Genomic DNA, 24,318 nt, shown 5'->3' with positions numbered 1-24,318 from the left:
GAAGAGAGAGAGAGAGAGAGAGAGAGAGAGAGAGAGAGAGAGAGGCAAGAGGCCAGCGTGGACTGGAAGGGTCTGGAAATGGGCTCCGGTTCTTGATTAGAGCCGGCCGCTTAGTGACACTGCAAACAGCAGGGGACCGGAGGGACGGAACCAGGGCCGTGTTTGAAATCACGAGCAATCATAATCCAAAGCAGCATGCATTCCAAGCACGGATTTTTTTTTTTAAATATCATCTCTGTGGTCTCAAGTGGAAAGATGTATTCATCATAGATGTCTGCTCAGCCCCACCCACAGCTATGAATCATCGGTGTCTTCTACTGAGGCGACCATTATCCTCTAGTACATGACAGATACAGAGGAGGGGTAAAATGAGGCTTGTCGGATGAGACCCAGACCCCCATTCTAGTACCACCTGATGAATTTCACCGGGGAACCAGGCTTGATTTTAACCCATTAAAGGTATAAAGCAAATCGTTATCACAGACGCCCCCGGTGATGGACACCGAACAGCTGTGGGGGCTAATGTCTAAGCAGACCTACACTGGATGTTCTCGCCGTCATTCTATGCCTCGCTACTGTTACAGGTGCTGTTGGAATTGGCACTGTTGCTGCTACATGTAGACGGGACTGAAGTGACAGCCATCATTAGCCATTTGATGGCTTTCCCAACTCCATTTAGGTCTCTCTCTCTCTTCCCCTTCCTCTTCCCCTCCCCCTCCCCATGGTATATGTACGTGTTTGTAGGGTACATGGACATGTGTGGGGAGCTCAGAGGTAGACATTGAATGTCTTCCGCAATTACTCCCCCCTCCCGTTACTTTTTGAGACAAGGTGTCTCTGAATCTGGAACTCACCGGTTTGGCTAGACGGACAGGCCAGTGAGCTCCAGGAAGCCTCCTGTGTCTGCCGCCCCACCACTGGGGTTAGGGATGCATGCCATCATGCCTGACTTTAACAGGGTACTGGGCATCCGATCCCAGGTCCTGATGCTCACACAGCAGGCATCTTACCAGCTGAGCTACCTTCCTAACCCCCTTTCCTCCTCTGATCACCATGTAGCCCTGGTTAGCCTCAAACTCGTGGAGTCCTCCACTGCAGCCTCCCAGGTGTTAGGATTATAGGCAGGAGCTGCCGCCATGTGGTTTCTTTTAAAGCTTATTGCCAGAAAATTTTAACTGTTAGCAAATTTGTCTCAATAAGTAATGTGTAATATAAGTAACAATAAGGATGTCAAAAACCTCCCATAGCCGTCCTTTCCCTGGGACCAGGGCATGTCAGAAGACAGAACTCACAGGTAGCATCTGTTTCTTAAGAATGTTCTGAAAAGTGAAAAAACAAAAACAAAACTTCCAAACAATGCAGACAGAAACCACATGGCTTCGGTTTGAAAATATTCTTTCTGTTCCCAAGCCGCTCGGGGTCCTTGGGCATCTGCAGGATCCTGACGCCTTGACACCAACTTCCATGGAGTTGTTGCCATCAGCCTTCTGTAGGAGCAGCGTCCGTGGGTGGAAGGAACATGCCAGATCTCAGAGAACTATTCAATGCCTGTTGACTCAGGCAGCAGGACCAGCTGTGAGTTGGAACGTATTTTTACGTAGCTACAGTGGAAAGGAACAGGGCTGTTGATGTTAGTGCTGAGGTGGGGACAGAACCTGCTGGGATATTTGTGGATGATTTGGTTTGAGGGGAGGCGGACAGGAAGATCGGTTGTCTTGGGAGGTATAGCTGAAGACTCTAAACTCAGAATTTAACTCTGGAGGTACTGGCACACGCGCCTGTGATCCCAGCACTTGGGAGGTGGAGGAAGGAGGGCCAGGAGTTCAAGGCCAGCCTGCCTAGGTGAGGCACAGTCACAAACAAACAAAACCGTTTATTTGGGCAAGTCACCTAAAGATGGAATGATAAACCTACCAGGTAGTGCTTTCAAGATTAGACCCCAACAAATGTTTATTTCTTTCATATTTGTGTATCTCCACCTTAGGAATGTTTTAAAAAAAAAAATCCTGTCAGCCAGCTGCCCCTGGAAAGAAGCCAAGTAGGATAAACTTCCTGTTCAGGGGGAGGGAGCAGGGGCTGTGACCTCTGCCGCCCCTCTCCACCTCCCGGCTCTCCTTCCTGCCTTTGGAGGAAGCCTGTGTGTTCTCTCAGACCTACCTTGGCATTCCTTGATGTCTTAGAGAAGCAGATGACCCTGGCTGAGCGAGACAGTCAGCAGAACAGCAGCTCTTGATGCTGCCTTTGGAAATTTCCATTCTTTGCTTGCGGCTCTGAAAAAAAAAAAAAAATCTAAAGAGCCCAGTAGCTGGGAAATTTCCACAATGGAAAATTTTAACATATTCTTTAGCTCTAAACTATGCAGGTTTATAGACATTATTTTTCCCCCTTCTGGTGATTTCCTTCTTTGATGACAATTTATGAACATGGTACCACTAGAGCTGTGGGAACAGGAGGGCACGATGACCCAGGGGGTGGGCGTAGCTCGCTTAACAGGAGGCCGTGCTGTATAAATGTGTGACCACTCAGCACACAGGAGCACAGAGATCACCAAGAGGCATACTGGGTGGGAACTCATCCAGAGCAGAGCTAGCCTGCCCAGGAGCACTGCAGGGAGATCTATGTTAGAACCTTGAAGTGCAAAGTGCACCATACAACTTGGGAACCCGACACGGTGAGTCACCTTGCCGGCCATAGCAACCTCCAGCAGATAGATCCTGAACTTTGATCTGAGCTGTAGGCTCTGATGCAGTAGGCTGATGGTGGGACCTGGCCTGCACTGCCAACTGAAGATGCTCTCCAGGTGATGCTGATGCTGCCCTTCTGAGGCCCACAGTGTGCTGTATAGCGAGACCTTCGTCAGCATGCAGCCGGTGCCCTGGTGGCTGAACAGTGCCAGAGGGTGGCTGGAGGTGAGCTCAGATTACACAGCGGAGGTCTCAGAACAGAACTGCAAAGTCCTCTGGAGAGATGTTTCACCTCAGTCTGGATCGAGGGGCTCTATTAGAATGTAGGAGTGCGCGGAGTTGCCAGAAACCTTGGCTTGGAGAATTCTAGAAGTCAGGACCTTTTCAGAGAAACCCATGTTCAGCTGGTGATGATTCCTAGGCTGGGCCCGTTTCCTGCATGGTGCTGCAGTTGAGGAGTGTGGGTGAATGGCCGATGAGCCAGTCCCCAACTCCTAGGGAAGACCCTTACCCAGCGTCCTGTTAGGAGAGGCTTCCAGAGAGGCCTTGCTGCCGCTCTTGTTCAGTGCTACTGAAATAAAGTTCAAAGGGAATTGGAGATTTTCTTAGCAGCTATCTCACCTTTGAGGGGGGAGAGGGAGAGGGACACCATCAATCTAGGGTGCTCCCGCCTCATGATCTCGAGGTCTTCTCTGTACATGGTTTTTAAGGCAGCGCTTGTCCTAGCTTTCACCTCTTATGGAGTTGGGGTTGGGGCAGTTTATTGGTTCTGACATTAGATTTTTGCAATGAAAGTTCCACAGAGAACCACATGGAAGGGAAGGTGGAGGTCCCAGACAACAGCACGCAAATGTGACTGAAGTCAGAGGGTAGCAACGGGGGGACGGATATGATGACATGAAGCACCGCGTGTCTGTCCTACTATGCTAGCTCCCGCAGAGCGTTGTGAAATCCTCCGAGTCTTTCAGGATGGCGTAGGGGTTTGAACATCCGCGGATTGGTTGATGACTCTTCCTTGGGATGCTTTCACCCTGAAGCAAGGTGTGACTCAGCATTGAAAGGACATCCTGACGGCTTCGGTAGAGGAGATCAGATTGGTTTCCTTCGCAGGAGGCTTGATGAGTCACTATTCACCTTAGAGCCCTCTTAGGACCTGCAGTCCTAAGACATGTGCTTGATCCTTTTGTCGTCCCCTTCTGTATTGAGGGGAGTGCTTTTGTTTCCTGCTTAGGTGAGACTCACATCAGAATGTTCACCAGTTTAAAGGCAGCAGCACAGAGGCCTTTAGCATCTTTGTGACACTGCAAACTTCCCCTTGTATCCAGTTCCCAGACATTTTTATCACCCCCAAAGGGAAGCCTCGTATCCATTAAGCAGCCTCTGCCTGGTGCTCGCTCCCTCCTTCCGGAACCTGGCCACCACCCGTTTCCTTTCTGTCTCCATGGTTCCCAGGGATGGATTGTTCACTTACGTGAATCCCAGCCATAGGTGGCCCTTCATTAAATCGCATTTCCTTCAGAATGAACACTGGGGTATAAGGAAATGCGACGTTATCGAGTGTTTATCACATGAGGCATGAAACCATCACGAACAAGTAGACACCATATTATACAGATGAGAAAATTGAGATTCAGAGACTTGCCTGAGGCCCATTCTTTTTGGCCAAGCCGCAAAGAGGCTTCTCTGGCCAGGTCCGCTTTCGCTAGCGCTTTTCCCAGTTGCTGTAGCTACAGCTCAGCTCCATCTCCTTGCAGACAGATGGGTAGATACTGCGTCTCAAGTTTAACAACTTCACAGAACCTTCCCTCGAATTCTGAACGCAGTGTTAGTTGCTTACAGCTGCCTTCTCTCTAGCCATGCAGCGAGTCCAGGCAAACTCTTTTGAAGAGCTCATTAAAACTGCTAAAATAAAGTCTTAGAAGCAGGTGCATTCATTAGCAGAAAACGCAGACGATTATGTTAATATCGCATTCAGGTGACAAATTTAAAGGCATCAAAATCACGAAGGATAAAAGACTTTTTCAGGCTAGAGCTACCTTCCTCCTCTGTGGGGCTCTTTGCTCGGAGAAGCACGTGGCTGACGACAGCTGTCCCAAGTGGGGAACCCTTGGTGTTGGTTCACAGAAAGAAAGCTGTCCTGGGATACCATGTTCCTTTTTAGGGTTTCTTGGGTCTCTGGTTATGAAGAGAAAGATGAAGAGTTGCCCACAACCTTCCTGCTGGATCTAGCACTCCATCGATAACTTCCTGTCCACTGGTCTCCAAGAAGAGAGGATGCTAAAGGAGCTGGTTCAGATATGTCAACAGGCTGGGGAGGTAGCACAGTAGCATGGTTGCGTACCTAGACCCTGGCTCCCCGGACTCAAAGAGTAGGTCGTTGTAGGCAATGATTTTTAGTTTGGACCAAACATTATTTTTACTTTGCTCTTTTTTTTTCATTCAGAAAACAGTGATCTTGAAATAAGACTTCAAAGTTTTTATTTTGAGGTATACATATTTTTTTATTTCCCACACTTTCTCTAATGGATTTTCAGTTTTGAAATAAAAATATTATTTATTAGCTTATAGTTTTTAAGTATTTTAAAATGACAAAGGGATACTTTGCTTTTCTATCATCAATTGAATGTGCCTAGAAAATTGGGATGATATTTAATTGCCTGGGATATGAAATCTGGACAAGAAATGCTCCCAATTCCGGCCCTTTTCCCAGCTCTAGGGTATTTGTGGTCATGTTGGTTTTTCCTTTGGAAAAGGAGAGACAAATATGTCTAGGTATCAAGTTGCTTGATAAAAATAATTGTGCAATAGATTATTGTGTTTTATCAAGCAAGTGAGCATGCACCAAAGGGATGCACCTGCTGCTTAGAAAGGGGACAAAGGGACTTTTATAGAACACGTGTACTTGGTATTTAAATTTTAAGTTATACACTCACTGTTGGAAGAAAACCTTTGACTCCCCCCCCCCAAAGTGCTTAAAATGACTATTTTTTGATTGTAGAGCATAAATACCGAAGCTGCAACACACTCACAGGGCATGTTTATTTGTCATGTATGTGTGTGTAGTATGTGTGTGTGTGAGCGTGCACTTGTGCACACCCACACATGCAGATAGGAAGTGGATCAACGTAACAAGCTGAGAGACTGCTTGTGTGTATGGTAACCCTGCCTTTGCCTCCGTTCCTCCTCAGGTCTCCCTTTTTCCTTCCCTTTTTTCCTTCTTCTCCTCTCTCTCTTCACCTCCCCTCAGGGTGGGTGGGTGGGTGAACACATACGTAGATTGGGCACAGTAGTCTCCCTCATACACAGGATATACTTGGATAGTCAGTAGATGCCTGAAACCATAGAACCAAGGCCCGTATTTAACTCCTTTTCCATCATAACCAAGCACTTACTGTATGTGATAACCGTAACTTTTGCAGTTTGGAATTGATAGTAAAGCTAGCACACACAGGCTTCCTGTTTGTTTTCTACCCTTTTACAGATAGATTTGTTTTTCCTGTATGTCTCCAAAACCTCCGCATCTACTTCTTCCTTTCCTTAGCAAGCCAACAGAGTTCACCTTTTCAATTAAAGGAAATTCTTCATGATTTCTTTGTTGTCTGCACCATTGTGCCTTCAAGCCATGAGTAAGTCAACTAAGGTTACTTCGAGGAATCTCTTTGACCTCATGGCAGTCAACATGCTAGCCAAGGTGGCTGATAAGTGGCTCACGTGCCACTTACAATGTGGACACCCTGGGCAAGGGGATAATACCTATCTCAGGAGGGCATGGCCTGAGCTTGCATCATGCTTCTCAGAATGGTACGCGATTTCAAACTTACAACTTTTTCATTTCTGAACTGTCCATTTCATATTTTAAGACCAAGGATTATGTGAGTAGCTGCAACCTAAGGTAAAAGAAAAACGGTTGTCTACCTGCAGGCATCCACACATTCTTCTGGTTAGGAATGCTCTCCCGGAATCCCCGCTGCCAGCTGCCACCCTGAGTGTGATTCTCCGGGACCTGACTGTTGCAGCTCCTTCTCTGCTGGACAGCTCCACATCCCCACAAGTGCTCGTCCGCCCACCTCCCCGCCTCTGTTTAGCTCTCAGAGCTGGTGCTCTCACAGAGAGAAGCCTCTGATTCCACACCAAGTGAGGATGGCGGCCAGTAGAGACACACCAAGTGAGGATGGCGGCCAGTAGAGACTGTCACCCTTCCAGGATGATAAATCGTAAGAAGGACGAGCAGAGTTCAGAGCACAGAATCTGAAGATGAAGACGAGAGAACCACTCAAATCGCAGAATCCAAAGATGGAAACGAGAGGTCCATCCACTCAAGTCCTTTTTCATGGGCGTGTGCCCTTCAGAGCCATACCTGGAAGTCATACGGCCTGACTCTGAGACTTTTCCCATGGCAAAAACTCATCCTATTTCTTACCCTCACTTTATTTAGATGGACCACTAGAGCACACATGGCATTATAAAGACAGTGAGAAAAGGAGGAGGAGGAAGAGGAAGAGGATCCTGCTACTACATAGTCTCAAGGAAGTATACCCCTTAGGGTCCCTGGGGAGAGCAGGGAAGCTGAGTCATATGGCTAAAGGATACTTAGATTTGATTGGTTCAAGTTGCCTACTTATCACACCATGTGGGCAAAACAGTGAGATGTTCCCAGAAGCCTGAGTGTCTGAGCATCATCCGGATGTCTTCTTGGTTCATCCTTTTACCCGCTAACACACCTATGCAACACAAAAAATTATGAGATTATTTCATGCAGGGACCCTGCCTTGAATGACAGTCCAAGGTTTGCAAGTACTACTTAAGCTGAGCCCTGAGCCCCCAAGTTTCTAAATACTCTGTATTGTGCGCCTCCTTTTAAAAGGCTGTGGAAAGTGCAGCAGTGTTTTGAACCGACGAGTGATGATGACACCAGGAATGCAGCTAGCAGAGGAGAAGCTCCGCAGAGGTCAAGGGCCACGAGAAAGCAGCCAGCTAGCCCGTCCTTTCCCTGTGGATACATGCGAGATTCCTGTCAGATGACTCACGGCAGTGGAAGTGGCAATGAGTTTTTGAGAAGCAAATTTGGGCGATGAGTTAGGAGAGGCAAGAAGCTTGAACTGAGATGTTGGCTAAATAAGTAGAATCGAGAGGATTTCTAGATGATTGTTATTTAATGACTTGTAAAGACATTCATATGCTGAATTTCACAGAGAGAATGTGAAACTATGTTGTATTCCATCACCTAAAGATAACTTTTTTTTTTTTGTGAATGCTAGGAGAACATTGTAGAAATTCAGATGTAGAAATAAAAGCTTATTGGTTTGTTTTTTTATTGTGTGGGTGTACATGTGAGAATGTGGGGTGTGTGTGTTTGCAGGGCACAATGTGATCAGTGTAGAGGGAAGTTTCTGTCCCACCCAGTTCTGCAGCTGTTCAGTCCCAAAGAAACACATAGAGGCTTATACTAGTTATGAACTATTTGGTCTATTAGCTCAGGCTTATTATTAACTAGCTCTTACAACTTAAAGTAACCCATAATTCTTGTTAAAGTAACCCACAATTTTTGTCTATGTTTATCCATGTTGTCTTGGTACCTTTTATATCAGTAAGCCATTCCAATCTTGCTTTATCTGAGTCTGGCTGTGACTGACTCTTTGCCTTTCCTCTTCCCAGAATCCTCCTATTCTGGTCACCCCACCTATACTTCCTGCCTGGCTACTGGTCAATCAGCATTTTATTAAACCAATACGAGTGACAAATCTTCACGGTGTACAAGAGCATTATCCCACAGCAGGTCAGAGTTCAGTCTTTGGGAGCCAGTTCCCTCCTTCTACCTTGTTGGTTTGAGGGACTGAACTGAGGTCTTCAGGCTTGTGCAGCAAGACTTTTACTCGCTAAACCACTTTATCAGCCCATTTATTTACTAATTTGTTTGTTTGTTTGTTGACACAGGGTCTTACTAAATAGCCAGAGCTAGCCTAAAATTCACTAAGTAGTCAGGTTGGCCTTGAATATGAGATTCACGTTCAAACCTTCTAAGTGCTAGGGTAGTTTAGCTGTAATGTTTCGCTTTATAAGTCCAATAAGGAAACCCAAACTCTTAATTTTAATTTTTAAAAAGCCCACCTGAAAGCTATGATAGGAAGGCAATTAATTAGAATTCTCAGTTGATAAGCAATTATAACACTGACTTGAATAAGCCTTGAGAATATTTGAATTTTCTTCTGTATACACATATTCTAATCCTCAGTTCAGCCCCTCTGTTCTGAACCATATTGCAGTAAAGGATGTATGTTTTTTAATGTCTTCAGTTTAGAAATAAACTCTGGACTATATTAAATAACGCAAGCTGCTGTCTAGATTGTGCATATTAGTTGAGCCACTCTGGTTACTTGGGCATTCCTTTTGACTGGTCAGTGCCTCACTGTATGAGTTATTAAACACCCCAGACATTATCCCTAGAATAGGAAATAGAAGAAAATCCAAAAGGAGGCAACAATGATGGCACACTTTAACAAATTACAACACTTTTGTGTGTGTGAAGGTTTGTATTGTGTGTGTGCACGTGTGTGGGTGAACGTGTGGGGCAAGTCAGAGGCTTTCCTTGGGTGTCTTCCTCAGTTCCTCTCTGCTTTAACTTTTGGAACATACTCTCTCACTGAACCTGGAACTCCCCCATCCAGTTACACAGGCTGGCCTGAATCCTGGGGGGGGGGGGGGGCTCCTGTCTCCATCTCCCCAATGCTGGGATTACAGGCACTGACTGCCACACCCAACTGTATGTGGGTGCTGGGAAACTGAACTCCAATCATGATTTTACCAGCTGGAACACCTCCTGGGCTCCCAGTTCCAGCACTTTTTCTGAAAATATGAGATGTTTTCCCAAGACAGTTCTTTGCAAGGGTTGCTCTGAACCCAGGACCTCATTGATGATAGGCAAGCTCCCTTGGCAAACTGCCTCGGTCCAAATCTTATTCCTTTAAATTTTGAATTTTTGGTATTAAAAATGTGCATCATTTTAAAATCCCATTTATTTACTCAGGGCCCCCATCCTCCATGAGATCGCCTTTGTTATGTAAAGCTGAAATGATTTTCTTTATTTATTCCTCTATGAGGAGCAAAGAGAACAGTCCGTCTTTGCTCCTAAGCACGCTTTACTAAATTCGCATTAGGCAAAAAATTTGACTGGAAAATTCCCAAGCTCTGCTCCTTCGTGTTGCGAACACCAAGCTCCCTGTGGTCTCTATAATGTGTGCTACATTCAGAGAACAGCAATGCTAATCCAAATGACAGATTATTCTAGGTATTTGTCTTTGAGATCTGTGCGGTAGTTCCCCCTTCCCGTTTGTATTTGATGAGTACTAATACACAATTACAGGCCATTTCCTGACTTACTCACCAACTTACGTACAGGTCAGATAGGCCAAAGAAGAAAGCCACTGTCTCCTGGGTAACCCACAGAGCACAGCGAAGGTAATTGCTTCATCAAAATTACAGATTTCTCGGTAACAATGGCTGTTTATTTCATTGGCATTAGAATATTAGACTACCTCACCATTTTTCCTGAAAAAGATGTATTAATAGTTTTAGTAGTAGGATCAAAAACCCATTGCCATTGTTCTTGAGTTCTCAGTAGTCCTCATTGTCCGCTATGTTCAGCAAGACCGGTTTTATCCCAGGCTTTTTCAGACCCAGGCCAGCTGGCCTTGGTGAGTTCCCGATAGAACATCCCCATTGTCTCAGTGTGTGGGTGCACCCCTCGCGGTCCTGAGTTCCTTGCTCGTGCTCTCTCTCCTTCTTCTCCTGATTTGGACCTTGAGATTTCAGTCCGGTGCTCCAATGTGGGTCTCTGTCTCTGTCTCCTTTCGTCGCCTGATGAAGGTTAATTGTGGGAGCTTAGGCAGTTTGGATGCTCACCTTACTAGACCTGGATGGAGGTGGGTGGTACTTGGACTTCCCACAGGGCAGGGAACCCTGATGGCTCTTGGGGCTGACGAGGGAGGGGGACTTGATTGGGGAAGGGGGAGGGAAAGGGGAAGCAGCGGTGGGGGGGGAGGGGAGACAGAAATCTTTAATAAATAAATAAACAAATAAATTAAAAAAAATAGTTTTAGTAAAGTAGATCATGTCTTTTTACTGATGTATTTAGCTTTGATAATATAGTTTTATTTTTAATTAATCCCAAACTAAAAGAGAACTCTTCTCTAATAGTGACTTGTGCTGTAGTTTGCATCTGAAACACCCCTCACTCCCCCCTCCCCCAGGCTCAGGTTTTGAATGTTTGTCTCTAAGCTGGTGGCACCATTAAGGGAAGTGGTAGAACCCTGGGAAGTGCGGTCTATCCTAGCTCCTGGAAGTGGGTCTCTAGGGTTGGGCCTTTGAAAGTTGTAGCCTGGCCCCCTGGCTTTAGCATAGTCTTTGCTGCCCGGCCTACAGAGCTGAAATATCTCTCTCCTGCTCCCACAATCCCAATTCCTCCACTATACCCTCCCTCCACAATAAGCTGAAACCCTCCAAATCCATGAGCCAAAACAAATCCCTCTCTGCCAGACATAGTAAGTCATACACAAGCCAGCAATCCAGCACTTGGGAGGTTGAGGCAGGAAGGTTGCCGCATGTTTCGTGCCAGCCTGGGCTACATAGCTCTGGACAAAACTGGGGTACAGTATGGGGCTCTCTCTCTCTAAAACTTCAAAATGATTTAATTTTATTTAAAAAGGCGAGGCCAGGGAGATGACTAAGCAGTTAAGAACACTGGCTGCCTTTCCACAGGACCTAGGCTCTATTCTCAGGAGGAATACAGTGGCGCAGAGCAACCTGTATCTCTCTCTTTTCCCCAAGGCATCTGACCCCTTCTTCTGGCCTCTGAGGGAGACAAGGCATGAAAAACACCCATGCATGTAAAACAAACAAACAAATAAATGTACAAAACTAGAAAAAAATTTGAAAAGGAAAGGAGGGAGAGGGGGGAGGACGGGAGGAAGAAACAAAGGGATGTGTCTGTGCTCCTTTAGGTAGTCTCTGTCAGATTCTGTGAAGCTATGCAGATATAACAAAAGCACGTGGTACATGCTCACAACTGAAGCTCTGTTATGCCTGTTACTGCATAGAAGGAGCAGGAACCGCATCATATATAAAATGTTCAGGATCCGCTTTAAAATCCCACTCCCTCTTTCTCCTAAATTCATCAAGTGATAATCTCATTTTTTTAATAGTTGAAATTTCAAACTTTGTTCAAAATCACTACTCCGATGCTTTAAAGAACAAACTAATTTGAAGTCTGGAACATTCTGAATGCCGATCTCAAACCCTCTTCATGGTATTGTATGTAATCCCAGCCTACAATGAGGAATTTCCAAGACGCCGGCACCGGGATTGTTTTTGTAAGAATTGACTTCTTTCAGATAAACAAGTGTTGCTAAGCATAGCTGCTATGTTCGGTTCACTTTCACTGAACATTTAGTGCCCTGACATCATCTAGAAAAACTTTGTTCCTCGGAACCCAACCCCTCCCATGCTGGGTACTGAACCTAAAGCATGCTGGGTGAATGTGCTACCCTTAAGCCTGTCTATCCCAAATGTCATCTTTTTGACATTTCACCCTAAATTGCCACTCAGGTTGCCCGGTGTCTCCTGAACTCACGCTTTCTTTGGCACCATCTAAATGTGCATGTGTTCAAAAGAACCTTGGCAGATATTGTGGGTGACAGTACATGCAGAGTGACTGGGGTCTTAGGGTGAAAGTCACTTACCATGGAGCCCACCACCAATCAATCAATTCACTGAGCAGACCATCAATAAGTCCTCTAGTCTAGCTAATACAGCTAGAATAAGGCTTCTTGGTCTTGGCACTATTGACTTTGAGGCTGGATAATTCTCTGTCATTGGAAGTCTGTGTTTGCAGTATCGGATGGCTAGCTGTATCCTCTAGGTGCCAATGGCACGTCCCCCTCCAGTTCTGATAATCAAAAATGTCTCCAGCTGTTGCCAGAGTTCTCCAAGGGAAGGGAGGATTGGCAGCTCCCTCAACCCGAAAACTGGGGTGTATAGCTCCCTCAACCCGAAAACTGGGGTGTACATCTTGCCTTTTTGACTAGGTTGTAAAGACTGGGCGCGGGGGGGGGGGGCACACACCCGGTCTGATTCATCGCTCTATCACCCCTTCTCTACCAACTAAATTTAGTTTCTGGCACAGAAATGCTTCTTGAATGTTCTGAAAAGAACAAAATATCTCCAGGGTTCCTCTGCTGTCGTCAGCCTTGCTCCACAAGCTCGGAACAGGAATAAGGCAACCTGGATGACTCATCTAACATTCTGTGTGTTTGTTTGCGCACAAGGAACACGTGCACGCTGCACATGCATGCAGGAGCCGAGAACCGCCTCAGGTCTTAGTCTTCAGGCTCTGCCCCCAACTCCCCGAGTTATTTGTTTCCTTAATTATTTATCCCTTTTAAAAATTGGGGTTTTGGTTTTTTGAGATAGGGTGTCTTACTAGACTGAAACTCACCAAGTACAGTAAACTGGCTGGCCAGTGAACTCATGGAGTCACACGCCATCACGCCCAGCTCCGTGGACTCACATGCCATCACGCCCAGCTCCGTGGACTCACACGCCATCACGCCCAGCTCCATGGAGTCACACGCCACCATGCCCAGCTCCGTGGAGTCACACGCCATCACGCCAAACTCTGTGAAGTCACACTCCATCCCACCAAGCTCTCTGGACTCACAAGCCATCACACCCACCAGCCTTCTAAAACTTGAGTTCTGTGGATCATAGTGCTTTAAAAGGTGACTCTTTATCACACGAGATATATCCTGCCTCCTTTCTAAGATTTTTACTGTTTGAGACTGATCTGTCTATGTCGTAGATCTGCTTTAGTGCCTGTGTTCATAAAAGGCTTGCCTATGTTTTTTATCACATTTTGTGTGATGCTACTTTATCTAGAGGGGACACCCTACACCCTTGCCACCAATATTTATCATGGTCCTAGAAACATATTCTTGGGGAGGAGTGGGAGGCATTTTGATTTTAGTCAGATTGCCTCCCTTGATTAAGAGAAACTCATAGACGTGGTTTTCTTAATGTGAAATCCGAAGCTCCTATCTCTTCTTGTCGTGTGAGATGCAGGATGTCTCAGCGGCTCTCCAGTAATCTATGTAAGTAGTGATGCCTTACTTTGTATTCCTGGAAATTGCCAGAAGGCTTTAAAGGAAGAGGGGAAAAAAAGAGTGAGGAAATTTTCCCTGTAGGCAGTTGGGGAAAACAAAAATATTTTTGTGCTGTGGAGGTTTCTCAGGAAAGGAGGGTTGGCCAGCAAGTGGTTGTATCTGAGCAAGGGGAATTTCCACATTTGGGAAAACATGGTCATAATTAATGGCTTAGGAGAGCCAAGAAAATGGACCTTGTTGGAAAAATATCTTCTTCAATGGCCAAGTCATTGTCAACTGATGGGGCCAGAAAATAGGATTGTTTTAGAATTAAATCTTTATTTGTGGATGGTTGCCTGTAAGTCCTTCCGCCTGTGAGTCTAGTAAGTACTCCTGTCCTTGCTGTGGGCTTCCGGGCTGGATAATGACTTCTTGTCTTTAGTTTTGAAGGTGTTGCTTGGATCTAGCGAGTAGGATTGTATATGTTCAAATAGAGATGATGATAGGAACTCTGGGGCAAGCATAGGGAAGGAGCTTGCCTGCTCACAGGGCAGCCATCATTAATTGAGTGTTCCACCGTCCAGGCCTTGTGCTGAGAACATTGAAAAATTACCACTTTGGCCCAGGTAAACCACAACCTGGGGCCTTGGTATCACTTGCAGTCCCTTGCCTAGGACCACGCTGTTTTCCTCCCCAAGCTTGCAGCCAGTTCTTCCTCTGTGGAAAGCTGACTCCTGAATTGGAGTGCTCTCACTCTGGATACAACCTCTTGTTCCTTAACTCTCCACCCCTTCTCTTCTCCGCCTAGCTTTGTTTAAACCACATCTGCTCTTGAATTGCACTCATCAGTGTCCATGCTTACCTCTCACTTTCTGGAGGAGAAATCGGAGCTAGCAGGTTCAGTGGCACCCTCTTCCCTGTCTAGAGAGGAGTGTGTGCTCAGAATGTCTGTGACCTGTTGTGAGCCTTTCTCTCATCTCAGTGATCAGTTGTGTATGATCCCCCTTGTCTCTTCTCTCGTGATATTTTTTTTCAAGATCAGAAATAGCCTGCCAAATTTTAACAGAATTTTCCAAGGAGAAGGTCGTTTTTTCAGGAAGGGAAATTGTTATGCCAGGATCTGCTAAATCCCCAAAACCAATAAGGATTGAGTCCGGTATGTAAAAGCAAAGAGCCTTTATTTTATGCAAGTTTGCAAACTCGGTCTCTCAGCATGTCCAGTGTATTGGAATAATCAGAGAGCCCCCAAGAGCACAGTTAGAATTGGATTGGGTTTTTATAGTAATAAAGGTGGGGGTGAGGGGTTTCTGAGGTTCAGGACCCCTGATTGGCTGACATTTGTCAAGGGGTGTTTTGATGAGTGTGGGCTGAAAGGTGATCCTATCTACAGGGGTTGGAACGTTAGGCATTTCCTTTGGATGGTCTGTTCTTGGGTGGTGCTCGGGTAATCTCAGTTTGTGGTCCTTCCTGCAATCAGGTATTGCTTCAGGGTAAACTACTGAAACTAGGCCTCCATTAAACTTATCCATGGCTGAGTCCTACACTGGCAGGTGATAATGGTTGGAAGTGAAGAACTTCCTTTGGTTGGGTGGTCTGTTTCTACTTAGCTTATCATGCCTGGCTCCTACAGAAATAAAGCTTAAAAATTTTTTTTAAAAAAATCAGAATTTGAAATGTAGAGGCAAGATAAACTCTGCAGACCATTTTGTGAACTGGAAAAGCGGCTGCTTACATCCTCCCTGAAGGGACAGTTCCATGCTCTCGGCCCCAATGATGTGGCTTCTAAAGTTAGCTCTGTCCTGCATCAGCAAGAAGTATGCCAGAGCCACTGTACCTGGGGTCAAAGCGTCTCCTTGTTCCTGATTGAACTTCAGTGGGCATTGTAATTAAGAGGAGCGTCTCAGTAGGTAGCTGTAACTTTCTACGTTTCTTTCCAGCCAAACTTGCAACATGCTTATTGACGCTTCACATTGGTTTTGCAATGTTTCTTAGGAATAGCCAGGTGCTGTTGACTTTATTTCAAGATAGGGGAAGCTGAGGGGATGTATTGGTTTTCTGCTGCGATGGGACAAATGACCACAGATTTGAGAGATTGGAGCACCACCCCAGGTCTTTAGTGGATCTCACTATTCCAGGCATCCTAGGAGTCCAGGTGGCCATGGCTGGGTTTTCTGTTTAAGGTTCTGAAGCTAGAAAGCGAGACGTCAGTTTAGACTCACCTTTCTTCTGGGTGCCCAGGGGAAGAAAAACGGCTTGCAATGTCAGCTGCTCCTAGCGACTGGGCTGTGCCTTCTTCCCCGAGTTTTCCATCTCCACAACCAGCGAGCACCCTGACATCTTTCTCCCATCTGGAATCTCAGCTTCCTTTTCTACCAGCTGAGGAAAATGGTTCCTTTAAAGTACTTACTTGACTAGCCCAGGCTACCTGAGTAGTCTCCATTGATTCAGGTCGACTCACTGGGGACTAAAATCCCTCAACAGCAGTCCCTAGATCAGTGTTTCTTTCCCTGGGTAACCAGTCTGGAGCAACCATGGTCACAGTTTCTCCTACTGTAGTAAAATAATCATTCAGTAAACTTGAGATACAGTCTGGAAACAAGCTCCTGATAAAGCTATATCAAAGAGTTTATTTTTTTCCCCTTCATTGTTGAGTTTTTAAACATACATGTAGATCTTATTTTTAAATGCATATGTATTTGGGGGTCTGCACCCTGATACTTTTCAACAATACATGGTTTTAAAAAACCTGTTGATGGGCCTGTTTTGAAACACATTGTGCTCCAAGGGCTTGTGGATTTTTAAGAGGTAGAGACTAGGGTTAGGGTTGAAGCAGGGTATCTTGTGTATAGAGGACACCATTGTGCTGGAGAAGGACAGTTGTGTGTAAAGAAGGGACAGAGGCTAAGATTTTGATGAATCCAGAACATAGTTTGTTCCTGTTTTTAGTATAGTCACTGAAGATCTTTGAGGATAGTAAGCCTTTTGTTATTTCCGTGTGTTTTTGTTTGTTGTTCGTTTGTTTTACAGTACTAGGAATTGGATCCTGCTCGGCAAGTGTCCTGTCACTGGACTCCAGGTCCAGCCCTTTTATTAGATTTGATGAACATGCCTAGAAGTTCAAACATGAAGTGAGTGTGTGTGTGTGTGTGTGTGTGTGAGCATGTGAGCACATGCATGTGACTTTTGAGGGATACTTGACTTTTCTCAAGGTGCATTTTGGATATGCTGAATAAGCTTTACTAAGATGTTGTGTCCCTACTGTGGATATGAACGCCCCCATTTTAAGTTCCATGTGCTATATGACCTGTAGGTGTACTGGAGATCTGCAGTGTAGGCTAGCTGTGTGGACCCCACTAACTGCTGATCTCAAAATCTGAGCCCACAGCCGGCCGTCTTAGAACTGAGAAGGCCAGGAAAAGGCGAGGAAGTTTCATAGAAAGAAAGAAGAAAAAAAGACACCATATTCATTTTGTTGATCTTGTCATTATTTTTACTGGGTGAACTATTCGATGAAAACTTATATTTTGGTTATGGAGGAGGAGATAGCTTTGGCCTTTGGAAGGAGCATATGTAAAAATATGAAAATGTAAGAAAAATGAAAAGCATTTCAGAGGCTAAATATTCCCATCTTTTCTCAAGAACATTTAGGCTTTCCCCATTTTTGAAACCATGGCCAAAACTGCAGGGAGGGAGGACATTTCCCAGATGTTTCTTTCGAGTTCTCCCAGACGTTCAGAAAATGGCGAGAAAAGGCCGTCCTGCTGTCGCAGAGAGAAAGTTCAGCTGCTGTAGAAGACATTTAATGATGGCATTGAGTAACAGAACTCAAGTCCAAATGATACGTGCGACTTTGGAAGAGAGGGCGTGGGCAGAGAGGCACAGTTGGGGTATCGCTGTTGCAGCCAGTGATATTTACTGTGGTATCTTGAAGCAATATGCATTCTGTGTCTTTTAATTTAGTAATCTTTCTCCACAATGGATCATTCCAGGGAGGCTGGTAATATGTTACAGATGTTGTTTTTACCCCCAAGGTTCGTGTTTTAAAAATCTCACCCTTCACGCATGCATGCATTCATTCAGAAACATCTGTGAGACCTCAACATGTGTCATCACTTAGGTAGCAGGGACACAGCAGTGACGGCAACAGGTGAAATCCCCGCTCACCGGAAGCTGATGTACTAAGATGAGGGGTTAGAAAACACAGGCACCCTGGCTTCTCCTTGCAGGCTACGTGATTAGGCATGTTTATTCCAGGCGACGTGAGAAGACGTGTTCGACGTTCATTTCTGTTGCTGTGACAGTTAACCTGATAAAAAGCAGCCTAAAGGAGGAAAGAGTTTATCTGACAATCCCCAAGTCCATTATTTTGGGGCAGTCAAGACAGGAACTCAAGCAGTTAGTCACATCGACAGTCAAGGAGTGAGAGTAAACACATCCTTGGGCAGGGAGAGAATGACTCAGCGCCTGCTCAGTCCAGAGGACCTGAGTTTCGTTCCCAGTACCCAGGTCTGGCAGTTCACCTGTAACTCCAGCTCCAGGGAAGCTGAAGCCCTCTTCTGGGAGTAAGGGGCAGAGTAAGGAATAGCCCTGTTATTCCTCCTCAGTAGCTGCTCCTCTCGCCCTCCTTGCTGACAGAGCCCTCTAATGCATCCAGCACCAAGTGTTGAATCACAGTGGCATGAGTTGGTCATAAGAATCCCATTCTCTTTCCATAGGTGCTCAATTTCCCGTCTTCTAAGAGAGTCTTGTTTGGCTAATGAGATTTGAGTGAAAGCCTTTGGGGCTATGTAGCTGTCTGGAGTTCCATCACAATTGTCGGAACCTTGGTAGGCAATCCTGATTTTAAGAAAAAGGCGTGAAAATTAAAGCTCGACATGTTAAAGATGACAAGGTAGAAAGCGTGCCTGGGTCCTAAGTAGTATCGTTGAGTGGCTGAAGCAACGCCATTAATCATCCATTGATCTGTAGTCTTATATAACCCCAGGCCGGCTTTGAACTCGTTATGTACTTGAAGAGGGATGGTGAGTAATAGCTTTGGACCCTCCCGCCTTTACCTCGGTAGTCCTAAGATTATGAGCTGCCATTTTCCTGGTCATATGCAATGCTGGGGATTGAACCCAGGGCCTTGTGCATGCTAGACCAGCACTCTCTCCACTGAGCTACATCCCAGCCACATATCTTGTTCCTTAAAAATAATTAAAAAGTTAACCTCCCTTTCGGCCCATTATTTTATCTGATACAAGAAGTTTAAGGAAACGAACAAGAATCATCCTTTGACCATGCCAGTTTTGAAATGCCCTTTAGATACCTATGTGGAAGTAACCGTCTGGTGACTTAACTTCCACAGTGGAACAAAAGTTCTAGACCCTTTAAATCTACCTATAGAGGTGTGTAGCCCGTGACTATAATACTAGCATGAGCATCCAAGTGTCAAGGTGAGCAAATTGTAGTGGCTATAGAGACCCCAAATTAGAAGCTGGACATTAGTGTATACGACTGACTCAGGATGGAGAGATGGCTCCATAGTGATGAGCACAGACTGTTCTCGCAGAGGACCCAAGTTCAGTTCCAAACTGAGTGAGTCGGCTCACAACCACCTGTAACTCCAGCTAGAAAGAATCCAACACCTCTGTTTTCCCTAGGTGCCTGTATTCATCTGTACATACCTACATAGATGCACTCACAAAGACACACACATACACACACACACACATAATTTAAAAAATAAAGATACTTAAAAACTGAATCCCCTAAACACCACCTCCTCTGCAAGATTGAAGTTATAGCAGAAAGCACAGGCTCCAGTGAGAGAGAGAGCTGACTCTGAGGACCAGGAAGGCTCCTGCATTTCCAGCGGCCTTCTATCACCTGGGCGGGGCAGCAGCGCCGCTTCAGAGAACTTATTTCCGTTAGGATGCTTTCTTACCTACGTAGCACAGAATCCGTGTGTTGCTGCATCTCCCCCATTACATAACAAACAGCCTGTGAAAATCCCTCACTAACTTACCAAGGAACCTAAAGTATGCCGAACTGAGCTGTTAGCACAGTTTCTTCTTGTTGATAAAATCACTGTCGGCAACCCAATCGCGGCATCTCCATTAGAGCTCTCACCTTGTGCTGCATTCCCGGTTTGAGTCATTATGGCTGCTGACTCTAGTGCTTTCTCTCCCCCCCCCCCCCGTACAGTTTCTCTGTTTCCAGATGGCTTTGACTCCATCTACAGAAGATAACAAGTGGAGGGGCTGCGGAGGGGTTTTGTTTGGTGGGGAGTCTTCTCAGAAATAGCTATTGATGTGTGTGTGTTGTGTGTATGTGTGTGTGTGTGTGTGCGTGCGTGTGTGTGTGTGCAAGTAACCAATTCTAAAGTGACGGCTTTGCAGGGTAAACATCCTTGTGCTCTCCCATCCTGTTGAGCTTATAGGTTCTCCTCGGGTTCACTGGCTTGACCTGTTCTGCTTTCTCATTCTCCCCGCTTAGCGCTGGGGTGAGGGGTGGGGCCCGATGCCTTTCACTTTGTCTTTCCCTTTTTATTCCGACCAGCTCTTGTATTTGTTAAGCGCTGTTTTGGATCTGCATTAATTTGAAGTCCCCGAGGAGCACTGTGTTCCCAAACACTGTATTCTGCACTCTCATGCTCAGATCACTTTGTGACGCCAGACACCTCCTGGGATCCCAGGAAATGCTGTTCCTTTTTAAAAATAAGAGATGGGCAATTATTCTAGGATGCCCATAAGAGATCTTCCCTCGTTGAGTTCCCCTCGTTGAGTTCCCCTCACCTTTCTTTTAGCCCCCTTGACTTAGGATAAAACATTGGCTAATAGACCCTGAGCCTGAGAGAGGACTTGCTGGTCTGTGTATTTCTGCAGAAGCAGAGGTGAATATTGACTGGTCTTCCAGGGAAGAGACGATAAAAGCTTTGGGACAGGAAAGCTCGTGGCTGTAAATGTGAGGTGCTGGGGAGATGACAACCCTGTCTCACCAGGTAGGCCTCCGTGCCTCACTGTGGAAAGCCACTCTTTAACCACAGAGAATGGTCTTTCAGACAGAGCTCTTTCTGCTTAGTGCTTAGTGGCATATGCTGCAGGTGGGAGGAGCTTCTGTCCAAATACTCAAGTCAGCTGTGTCCACATTTCCCTTCTCTCTGCTCCCCGGCTCTGTCTACAACATTTGCACATCTTCCTGCCAAGCAGAGTTGAGCTTGCCTCTGAATTCTGCAAGGGCAGAATAGGACCATGGACAGTGGTCCGGCTACCCGGCCCCAGACCGCAGGAAAGTCGGTTTTCCTTAAGCCAAGAAAGTCTGGAAGAGGGTCTTTGCACAATCTTGCTCAGCTTTCTGGAAGGGCTACTTCTCTTTCTCTTTTCCTTTGGGATGGGATTCTTTCAGAAGCCAGGACTCCCTACACTAGCTTTCAGCTAATCACACACACACACACACACACACACACACACACACACACACAGGCACTCATTTTTGCAAATGTTGCTCTTAAGATGTTTAAATATATCTTCATTATGAAACATCTCAAACAAACAGAAAACGCTTTATCAGACATCTGCACTTGAAACACCCACCTGTACAGATCTTAGTATTTGAATTATTTGTGCATCTGTTATAAGAAGTCTTTAAGTAATGTTGCACTTTCTTCTACCCCAATCTCTTTCTCCCTCCCTTCCCAAAAGTAACTGTTGCTGGGCGGTGGTGCTGCATGGCTTTAATCCTAGTCTTCTTGAAGCAGAGGCAGGAGGATCTCTGTGAGTTCAAGGCCAGCCTGGTCTATAACAGCTAGTTCCAGGACAGGCAACAAAGCTATACAGAGAAACCCTGTCTTGAAAAATCAAAATAATAATAATAATAATAGTAATTGTTATCTTTAAGTTGTTATAAGTCATAAATCATTCCCATTATCTATATACCCTCATTTTATGGCTGCATTAATAAGCCATATGTATAGTATTGCTTAGCTTTTAGAGTATAAGATATAAAGCATGGCATCACCATATGGTTTTTATCCATCATCAGTTTTTAGATTTCGTATTGCAACACAAAGAATAAACTCTTTTCTTACAGCTGCTGTAGATCCGTGCCTCCTTTGACCCTCTGCAAGTTCCTCTTGTCCCTTACTTTAAGAACTCCTGGGTTATTTTTAGTTTGCTATTTGCTCTAGCAAACAATGCTGCAATTAACATTTGCATACCAGTTTCCCGGGCATGTGATGCCAGGGGTTTCCAGGCCAGAGCTCTCTGCTGTTGCTGGCGTGGGGGGTAGGGAGCTCTTCGTTGGGGAGTAGTCTGTCAATCAGCACCCCTCCACCCCCAGATTCCTGGAGCATCACTGCTTCCTATGTGTGATAACAAAAGTTGCCTTCAGACACTGGCAGGTGTTTCCTCAGGGCCAGCATCACCTTGGCTGATTCTGCTGATTGGATTCACTAATACAGGTGGGGGACCCAAGAGTTGGGGCTACTGGCTCTCAACATTGATTGCCATGTAAGTTTTGATTTTGGTTTCCTAAGACTTCTGTTTATCTTTATCTTTTAAATATCAGATATTTTCAGAGTTAAAATTTTTGTTGGCAATTTATAGATATAAAATGATGACATTTAAAGTTTTGTTTTACCATAGTTTCTACAGATAGTGAACATTTCCTTGTGTGTTTGATCTTTAGGTTTCTCCTTCTGGGACATGTCTTATTCAAATCTTTTGACAATTTTCTTTCTAGTTTTTTTTCATTGTTCTCTAAGAGATCATTATAATTTTCAATACTAGCACTTTGATGATTTTACATTTGGAAAACATCTAAGTTTATCCTATTTACGTTGTTAATGGCACCCTTATATTCTGAATTGCTGAAATACAGTAGTACTTACTGTCTTTCATGTTTTATACTGTTGTATTTTATTTGATTTCTTTCCTATCCCAACTGTGTAAAGATAATCTGTATTTTTTTCTGAGGAATATATAATTTTAAAGTTCACATTTAAGTCTTTCAATCAAGTTAAGCCATTGTGGGGTAAAACAGTATATGCATATACAATTATCCCAACACACACCTAGTTAGTAGTTTGGTTTTTTCATATCTGTTTTCTTGTGCCATCTCTGATTTAAAATTTTGATATTTGGTAGAACTATGTCCAGACTTGTATTTCCCTTCAGTTTCTTCACTCTCATGGTAGACCATCTGCCCGACAGATGGAGGTCTTTCTCCTTTCTAATTGGGAATCCCCATTGTTCTCAGGCATCTGTGGACCCTGGCCCCGTGCTGTGTAGTCTAGATCCAGCCCTTAGAGTGGGTCCAGTATCTTTCCAACGAGAAGTAGATGGGATTACGTTAAAGTCAAAGTGGAGGGGATAGGTAAGATCCTTTTTATTCTAAAAAGTCCATAAGAAGGAGACTTGCCCTTCTTTTCTTTCTGTAAAATTGGAGGAAAATACAAAGCCTGCTACTCGGCAGCATCGTCCCCCTGCAGGAGACACACTGGAAGCTGGCTCACTGAGACTGCCTGTACAGAAAGATGGAAAGGTCCCAGTTCTTTATGATGTCATCGTGCGGCTGCAATAACCAAGATTGGGTCTCCTGCGAGCTGAAATAATAAATTTCTTACCACCGAAGACACTTTATGTTGTATGTCCCTATTATTTGCAGCAACCGTTTGATCTTGTATTTTTAAATTATATTTATTTATTGTGTATGTGTGTGTAGGTCAGAGGACTATTTCTGGGAGATGTTTCTCTTCTTCTACCACATGGGTCCCAGAGATTACACTCAATTTGTTAGGCTGTGTGACAAGTGCACACTGGGCCATTTTACCCACCCTGAACTTTTGTTTTCGATGTGAATTTTGTGATCATTGTTCCATGTTTCCAATCAGATTGGTTTTTTTTTTCAGTGTGCACTGAATGTAAATGTTAGCTTAAGGAGACCTAACTCCTCGTGATAATGAATGTCCTAATTCATGAACATCTTTAATATTTAATGTCTAATGTTTCTGTAGAATCGAGAAAGTGTCACTGAGATTGGATCTCGTGCCGTAGCCTCTTCTCTCTCCGTCTCCCGACTGTTAGGATTGCAGGTGTTCCAGCTTCTGCTCGATTTTCTTGATAGACAGTTAGAATACCCAAATAAGGAGAATTAATATCTCCCTTACCGTGCAGGGATAGCAGATAGAGGCCGTCACAGAGATGTGTTGACTGTCATTTTCTGTCTTGTGTCTTCCCTAGTGGAGGCTCACCAGCAGACCTCAGGCAACCTTCTGGGCTCCTAAACAAGCCTGTATGGGTGGGGCTCTCAGTCTAGCCGGTGTTGTTAAGCGTTGGATCTGGCTTACACCACTCTCCCCCACTCTCCTCGTCTGTCCTCCACCGGCTTTCAGACCCACAGGCCACTCAGGGCCCTGTCTTCACCCCCATTCTTCGCTTTACATTTCCAGCCCGTAGAAAAATTTTACTTATTGGACCAATATTTTCCTTTTGTATTTTAATAACTGTTAGGCTGTGGATATA

General features: G+C 45.0%; 1 protein-coding gene across 20 annotated transcripts in view; it reads left to right on the top strand.

Annotated features, from left to right (window-relative positions):
* LOC126501214 (uncharacterized) overlaps positions 1 to 24,318 on the top strand; it is a 166,316-nt gene that overhangs the window by 67,221 nt on the left and 74,777 nt on the right. Inside the window, exon 4 of one of the 20 annotated variants that reach the window (XR_007591582.1) lies at positions 6,606 to 7,947. The exons of 17 other annotated variants lie outside the window; for them this stretch is intronic. Coding sequence is in view for 1 of the 3 variants with exons in the window: in XM_050141761.1 (XP_049997718.1) it covers positions 1,357 to 1,575 (219 nt within the window). In the remaining 2 variants the exon portion in view is untranslated. Of the gene's footprint in view, positions 1 to 45; positions 1,576 to 6,605; positions 7,948 to 24,318 lie in introns of those variants that run through there. 2 more of the 20 variants (XM_050141761.1, XR_007591578.1) reach the window with 2 other exon arrangements.

Source organism: Alexandromys fortis, unplaced genomic scaffold (genome assembly GCF_014885135.2).
Source record: "Alexandromys fortis isolate MF-2015 unplaced genomic scaffold, M_Fortis_MF-2015_v1.1 scaffold_44, whole genome shotgun sequence".
Classification (NCBI taxonomy): domain Eukaryota; kingdom Metazoa; phylum Chordata; class Mammalia; order Rodentia; family Cricetidae; genus Alexandromys; species Alexandromys fortis.
This window is presented reverse-complemented; position numbering and strand designations above follow the sequence as displayed.